Genomic DNA, 8720 nt, shown 5'->3' with positions numbered 1-8720 from the left:
TTATTATTAGATTGTTTTAGATGATTAATGTTATTATTATTGTTTGTGTATTTTATTTATAATATGATTATTAACATTTATTTTTTTATATTTAAATATAAAAGGATATTATGTTTATTTATGGTTTATTTACTTTTTTTTTAATATATTTTTAATTGTTTGAAAACATGTTCAATTATATACTTATAAACGAAAACATGCTTATTTAATATTTAAGATCAAGTTTATTTAATTTTAAAGAACTCAAACACATACTTTTAAACAAACAAATATGAACATAATTTTAACATTTTTAATGAAAAAATATAAACGGATTTAAAAAACCGTTGGATATCATTAATTAATATTATTTTAAGAAATAAGAAATAAATAGATGTAATCCAAGAATATATGAAATTAAAAAAAATTAATAGTTTACATAGAAAATAATAATTCATAAAAGAAAATAATAATCCAAACATGAAACACACATTATATTAAAGTTTACAATACATTATTTTCACAACAACAGCACCACACTATACACATGGTAGATAACATGATTCATAATCAAGCACCACAAATTCTGCAAATTTAAGATTACAAACACCATAACCGAACTTTCAAAGCTTATCATTGGATCAAATGGAAACACCCCATTTTATAGTCTGATCCATATATATATATTAAAGTTTCAGCATCTTCAACCATTGGTAAAGAAGAGCTTACTTAAGTTGAGCCAAGAATGATTTGCCTAGCAACCAAAACCTGTATTGCAAAAGACCTTATAACAGCTAATTGCAAAACAAAGTTACTTCCATTGGTTGCTAAAAGGGAAAAGCCGTGTTTTTTTGGGTGCAAAAAGGCAGCACCAAATCCCACAAATTTCCCCTCCATTGATATCAAACTTTTAGGTTGCAACAGTTGTCCGCCGTTGCAACAGTAACCGTGCCTCCTCGTTGATTATTGATCATCGATGAGATAGAGTGGACGGATAATCCAAGATGATCGATTAGGAAGTGGTGATCAAGGTCTCCCCTTGAATAAATACTAGTGACCTCTGAGGCCCCTGAATGTGTTGGTCCCTTGGATGAGTTCAAGGTTCCACTATCGGATGAACAGGAACGGTTCGAAATCAGTCCTTGAGTGGCTTTCCTTGTTGCAGTGTCGTCTTTGTCGGAGCCTGAGCCTCGGGTATTCAGGAAACGGCCACCGCATCCCCTTGGTCGGCGCATTGCGTGTAGGTGGCGAGAGTAGTGCATATATGGCTGTGAATTTCAAAAGTATAAACCTTATATATTTGTTATACATTAAGACATTGGAAAATTTCTAGTGGAAAATCATGTGATTTTGTTCTTGACTTAAATTATGACCAAGAGTAGTTTAGGGCTTTCAAATTAAGAATTTGTGGAGTTTTTCATCTAACTGAATGAAGAATATCATAAATTTGGCATGTGGAATGTGATATTGAACCATGGATGATGTGTATGCTATGGGGTATTGAAGAAGAAAAGTGAGAATTCAGGGTAAAAGTATTATGAAGACCCTTGTACTAGAAGTTGGATTGCATTTTGCTCATTCTACTAAAAAAAGGGCAAAGCAGTCCCTGTACATTAGATAAAAAAGCGAATTGGTCCTTTTGTTAAAAACTCCATCCATTTCTATTATTCAAAACTGACATGGCTGGTGTCAACATGATATACATGTGACATTCTTAATAATAGAAATTGATGAATTTTTAATAGAAATGATTAGTTTACTCTTTAATCTAATAATTTGCCCAGTTTTTGAGTTAAGAGGGTAAAATATAATCTTATTCCTAATACAAGAGCTTCTATGATACTTTTACCGAAAATTTAGTTATAAAAAATCTAACTATGACTAATAATCCATTGTTTAGGAGCTCGATGTAATAGCTTCGACTTTTCTTTTTTATTTTTTTAAAGTATTTGTATTTGATACATATTTTATACGTGTTGAGGGTATATTCCTAATCCTTCAAGTACATTGAGAAAAATGAATATACCCATTTTAAATACATACTCATATCCGATTCTTTGCAAAAAGAATAAGTAACATAGCTGACATATATATAGTAAAAGAAATGGAAATACCCAAATTCTCAAAAGCATTTTCTTTAAAGAAAAAGTAAAAGATTCAACTCATTATCTTTTTTCATTTTGATCCCTATTTTTTTATTTTGATCCACATTAATCTTGAAATTTGATAAAAGTTTTTAATTTAATCCCCCTAAACTCAACACAATATCTAAATATCATATCATCACACTTCATAAATTTATGAATTCTACAAATGGAGATCAACATGTTCATATAAAAAAAAGTAATCATTTCATGTAAACAAATTGTTTTTTTTCGAAATCACATTCATATAAATCATACGTACCTTTCGAGCTTTAGTCAATTTATTCTGAAGCACGGCCTTTGCACGGGATTGCCGACGCCTCATAATTCCCTTGTATTGCTTAGCATTTACATAGATTGGTCCCTCTTCGGATGCCATGTTCAATGGTAGCATTACACGACCCTATTTTAAATAAAAACACTTTAAATACGATTAGAATATAATAAAAAAAACTTAAATACTATCATAAAATATATGAATTATCAGATAGATTATGTCATTGTGGTACACATAAATCGGATGAGTGCCACATAGAATTATATTTTTGATATGTCAAATTTTATAGAAAATATATCACATCATCACTTGTTAAAAAAAGTATTTCAATTTGTTTGACGAAATTCATAAAAAAATTATTCTCAAGATTAAGAATATTTGTTTTGAAAAATAGAAATACTACAAATGACCAAATTATAAGAGATGATTAATAGGCCAAAAATGCATAATGCAAGGACCTTCTAATGATAAGTGTATTCTCAAATTTATAAATATGACCATATATTTGAAATAGTCTCCTATACATAACTAAATATTTTAATAAAACTTAAGTATTATGGAGGCCGTTGTACTAAATGTTGAATTATATTTTGTTTCTTCTAATAAAAAAATAAGTAAATTAGTCCCTAGACATTAGATTAAAGAGCAAACTGGTCCTTTTGTTAAAATTTTATCTATTTTTACTAATAAAATTTGGTCTCTATACATAAGCATAAGGTACATGTGGCACACCCTATCTAACTATCTGGTTATTTCATTAGCTACACCAGTTTTTAACAATAGAAATGAATGAAAATTTTACAGTACATGGATAAATTACCCATTTTATGAGTAAATTATACAAAATGTTGATAAGAGACTTCCATGATACTTTTACCGCTCTAACTTACACATATTCGAAATAGATCCTCCAAACAATTAAAGTTAGAGCATGAAGGAGGTTTAATATCTACTCAATTAAGGTTAGAAAATTATTGTGTTATCTAATTTATTTAAAAAAGTACTCAATTAAGGTCCTCCATGTTCAAATGAATATCAGATGCATGTATTCAAAATGAGTACATACTTGGAGGATCATATTTTCTTGTTCTTAGGCGTGTGTATATATATATATATATATAATTTTAATTTATGCTAACAAGTAACAATATAATCTAAAGAATTTGGTAGCCAAAAAGATAATGAAAGACAAACCGAAATTTGAGCTCCATAAGTTGAGAAAACCCCATATAATTGATCCATGTAAGGATATTTTGCACATGCCTGCAATTTTTCACAACCAAATAAATGAACTCAGTCTTTTATATAATAATATTTAGTTCTAACACTCAAATTTATTATAGAATTAATTCTTTATATTTTATTTTGTCATTTACAACAGTTATTTTATTTATAATAGCAACAATCATAAATTATGAAGTATACTCTTTATTAAACTAGTTTTATGCAATATCCTCAGTTGTCTCACATTTTAGTGAAATTAATTCTTTTCCCAACTGAAATAAAAATTATAAAATTTAATTAAGATATTGTTTTAATGAAACATTTAAATTTTACATAAAAAAATCTATTAATCATATTTTATTTAATGAAACTAATCTTTAATAAACGTAATTATATTTGTACATTTTAAAACATATATATTAGATGAAGAGGAGAGATCCACATACATCGGTGTAAAACTTAAGTAGTTTGACACCCTTCCGCAATTTTTATACAATTAATATCTTAATAATCTAACCGTCATATTTCATGCTCTATCTATGTAAATAATACATGTCAAGTTTGGTATAAATTAAAATTTTTTAACTATTCATTTTATTTAAAAAAATCAACAGTTAAATATATCTAATATCAACAATATTTAAGATTAATATGATAGAGATATCAAATCAATTCAAAATTTTACATACATGAAAAGTAAAAATATATTGATAAATTCAACGGTTGGATTGTTAAAATATTAATTCTATAAGAAATTATGGAAATGTATAAAACCACTTAAGTTTTATATCGGTGTAAGTAGATCCTTCCCAATTAATAATAATATGTTATAGTTTTTAATTTAATTTAATTTTTTTAAAAAGTCAAATGTGATCTAAATCTCAAATGTTGCTACAAGTGTATAATAATCATCTCTCTATAGCATCTAAAACCTTAGTAGATAAACGGAGTTGTTATACAAAGTGTTGACTGCATATATATATATATATATAGTGAAAAAGAAAAGTTGTTGATTAAGTCTTATCTCAATTGGAACCATTATTATTGCAATAATATAAAAGGCGTGGATTCAAGTGTGCTTAAACGCGGTTCTCATCAGATTTAAAAGTTTGGGGGATTATGGTAGGCAAAAATAGACATTGTGTAAAAAAGGCCATGAAAAAAGAGCTAATTCCACCATACATCCTCAAATTATGACCATCATTCTAAATTGGTCCCTAAATTTTAAAATGTTCAAATTACATCCTCAAACTATGAAGTGTTTGATCAATCAAGTCATTTAGTTGTTGAAACCATTAATTTAACCATTAAATGACACAAAGTCTTATATGATAATTTAAAAAGAAAAATTTAAAAGGAAATGTAAAAATTTCAAAAACTTCTAGACAATATTCTTATAATATCTATTTTTACAATATTCATTTTTTTTTAAATTTTTTATTTTAAATTATGTCACATAAAATCCGACACCTCATTTAACAGTTAAATTAATGATTTTAATAACGGAAAGATATTATCGATATAACATCAATAATTAAAAAAATATAATTAAAATATTTTAAAGTTTTAAGTATAAATTTAAAACAAGAATCATTGTATCATTCTCAAGAAAACAACCTAAACATAACACGAATGCACATATTTATTGAGAAAGTTTATGAGAAGTACCATGTGCTGACCAAATCCCAGTTCAAAGCGAGCACGGTTTTCTGAAGGATCTGATTGCAGAGAGGTGACTGCCTGAGGTTTATTTTGCTCATCCCCTGAATTTTTGCAATCACCTGAATATTATCACCACTTTGCTGATTAGTGATTCATGTATAGATGTTTGTTATTTGGATATGGATATATGTTAGGCACGAGTTTAGTTGATAATTTTTTTTAAAAAGATTGTTCTTATTCGGAGTATAATCTTAATGGTTGTCAGTATTGTATTAGTAGGTATGTATTAAACTAGTATCGAGTATTTTAAGTTTTATTTCAATTAAATTATAATGTGTTGTGGTTGTTTCGATGTGTTTCAATTCATTTTAGTTAATATCAACTTGTACGTATTTATATCGGCTCATATTGGTTGGTACAAGATTTTAATTTTTTTAAAATCCTTAATATTTTTTTCTTAATTATTTTTATATTTTATAATTAGATTTAAAAATAAAATATAATGATTAATGTATTGAGCTTAATAAATAGAATTTAAAATTTTTAAAAAATATATATAGTATATGTGCATGGTTTTTAGTAAATTTTAAAATTAAAATATATAATTAAGTTATATTTGCATGCACATGTACTATAGATTTTACTGAAAAACCAGAAATTAAATTATAAATATAGATGAAAAATATTCTAAAATATTAATAAATACAAAAAATCGGTATGAGTCGATATGCACCATTACAAACCGAAATAGAGAGGTACAATTGGTATTAACTGAAATTTACACCGAAAAAGAAATAAAACATTATTGTTTCGATTTACTTCCATAACAGGACATTATGACCAACACAAATAGTATTGATTTGAAATTGACTTCGTTAATAGTAACAACTTTTGACCATACTTTCATCACCAAATCCGAATACATATTAAACATAAATGTTAAATATATATAACCACATAACGTTGTTATTATTCATTGAATTTTAATTTGAAATATTCAAAGTTGAATAATCGTTTCTAATCAAATTAAAAATATAAAAATTCATATAATCTTATTCTACATAAATCTTTGTTTCCAATACATAAACTATAAATTCTTAATAATCCATTTTCTAAAACAAAAAAAAAACAAGAAATTAGGATGAGATTTACCTGGGAAAATAGTGAATTGAGCAGTATTCCCTTTATTCAGTTGTTTGGATGAAAAAACTTGGTCCCCATTAGAGGGATGTTCCATTAGAAAGGGCTTCAATTGAGCACCAAAAGCCTCCCCTCCATGAAGAGATTGATGAGATCCTAAAACACTACACCATGGCAGTGTTGGCAATGATGATGGTGGAGTTGAGGCCAATTGTCCCATTGGTTGATTCCCAATCCCACCATGTTCTTTAAGATGCAGAGTTTGCATTATGTTTCAATTATTCAAACTCTTTTTTCCTACAAAATTAAACAAGAAATCAAACAATTATCACAGTATTTTACTAAAAAAACCATATAAAAAAATCTAGAAACTAAGTTATTTATCAAATTTTAAAATAAACCCAGAATCTATTTTCAGCTTATTCATAAAACCACAGTTATAAATCATTAACATTTAGCAAATTTAAAATTCGAATTTTAACTTCAAAATGCAAATTCAAATAAAGATGAATAAAATCTAAAAACAAAAATAAATCTAGAATTTAATTCAATTGGTTTATATCTTCGTAAACGAATTTGAAACTCGAATTTTAGCATTAGCAAAAATAAATACAAGATCTTTGCCGATCCTCAAATCATTGAAAATACAAAAAAAGGAAAAAAAGAAACTCAAAAACCCCATATGCAAACAACAAAGATGAATCAAGTTACAAGAAAATAATCCCAAAAATCTTTAAAGAGATCAATAAAAGCAAACACAAAGAGATCATCACAGACTAAACAAAATAAGTAAATAGTAGAAGAAGAAAGAGGAGCAGGACTAACATAAGAGCAACATAAAGAGAAAGATGAAGAGATTTAGTAAAGAAAGGCAGTGAAATCCCTATAGTTAGGAGCCATGTCGGTATAATTTTAAGCAAAAAAAAAGCATTAGAGAAAAAGACGAATGACGGCCATTGATAATAAAGCTTACAACTTACAAGTGTGTGTAATTTATTATATGAAAAAAGAATACTCACCATTTACCAATCATCTTTTATTTTCATGCGAAGTTTCTTTGTACCATGTACAATACAATAATAATTTAAAAAAAAACATTAAATAATTTAAAGCTTTTATTTTTATGCACTTACCTAGCTGCCATATAAATATTTATTTATTATAGTTTTAATAAAAATCTGTCTTGATCACTTCAGGTGTGGCTTGGGTTTGAATCGGGCTAATCATGTTTATTATTCGAGCTTTGCCTTGTTTTTATATTTTACCATAAAAAATAAAAATCTATCTATATACTATAATCAAATCCTAGTTAAAATATGTCATAAATTTTTGTACTCTTTGTATTTTTATTTTTTAGAATCTAGACTTTTCAAATTTCAAATTCCAGGTTCAACTGTTAACATGTTAAATTTATTTTTGTTAAATTTAAGTTTATTACAATATTATTTTTTTAGTTACATGATTACCAAGTGAACTTTTTTTTAATTTCAAAATGTCACACAAAAAAATTTAATAAAAAATAATTGTGTTAATAATTGGATCTGAATTTTAAAATTTGAAAAGTGAAAGACTAATTTTTTTAAAATAAAAACACAAAGGCTAAATTTTAAAATTTTGAAGAATACATAAACTTAAGACATATTTTAACTAAATATTTATTATTATCGTTTTAATAAATATAAGTAAATAATATTTATCTATATATTATAGTTTTAATATTTTTATCTTTTTTCTTCCTAAAAAAATTCAAGTTCAACTAAAAATACTAAAAATTAGGAGGAAAAATCTGATTTATCATTCTCTTATTAGAAAGTGATAAGGATGACGTGAAATTACAGTTTCATACAATCATTTCTCTTATAATAAAATCTTTTGTTGAGTTCAATGTCACGAGTAAGAATATTATTTAAAAACAATTTTTTAAGAAAACTAATGCCAGCTTTAGTAGGAATATTATTCTTTTTCACATGTTTTGGTATATAAACTAACAATAAATTAATTTCAATCAATAATTTTTTTCGTTTCACATGACTTATTTTTATAAAGAAAATGATTTCTTTTATTTATTTTGAAGAGGCTTTATTTTTTTTAAATTTGTATGATTTAATCTTTATTTATATTTAATTATTTTAGCACATATATATTAAATAATCTTTTTTTCGTATTATTACACTAATAACTAAACATATCTAAATATTTGGAAACCAAACACGAAATTAATGAAGATTTATACATAAATATTTTACTATTCCACCTATAACTAAACTTTTTAAAATATAAATTTTACACACACG

The 8720-nt window shown here is 25.9% G+C and overlaps 1 protein-coding gene across 1 annotated transcript; it reads right to left on the bottom strand.

Annotated features, from left to right (window-relative positions):
- Nucleotides 1-449: 449 nt before the first annotated feature.
- On the bottom strand, nucleotides 450-7399 carry LOC121203060 (nuclear transcription factor Y subunit A-10). The gene is made up of 6 exons (XM_041080275.1): nucleotides 7252-7399; nucleotides 6439-6723; nucleotides 5293-5405; nucleotides 3595-3663; nucleotides 2386-2526; nucleotides 450-1247 (listed from the first exon to the last, which is right to left on the bottom strand). The coding sequence occupies exons 2-6, from the start codon at nucleotides 6692-6694 to the stop codon at nucleotides 882-884; spliced, it is 945 nt and encodes a 314-aa protein (XP_040936209.1). The 5' UTR covers nucleotides 6695-6723; nucleotides 7252-7399; the 3' UTR covers nucleotides 450-881.
- Nucleotides 7400-8720: the final 1321 nt, after the last annotated feature.

Source organism: Gossypium hirsutum, chromosome A11 (genome assembly GCF_007990345.1).
Source record: "Gossypium hirsutum isolate 1008001.06 chromosome A11, Gossypium_hirsutum_v2.1, whole genome shotgun sequence".
Taxonomy (NCBI): Eukaryota; Viridiplantae; Streptophyta; class Magnoliopsida; order Malvales; family Malvaceae; genus Gossypium; species Gossypium hirsutum.
The sequence above is the reverse complement of the archived record's forward strand: the minus strand, read 5'-3'. Positions and strand labels throughout refer to the sequence as shown.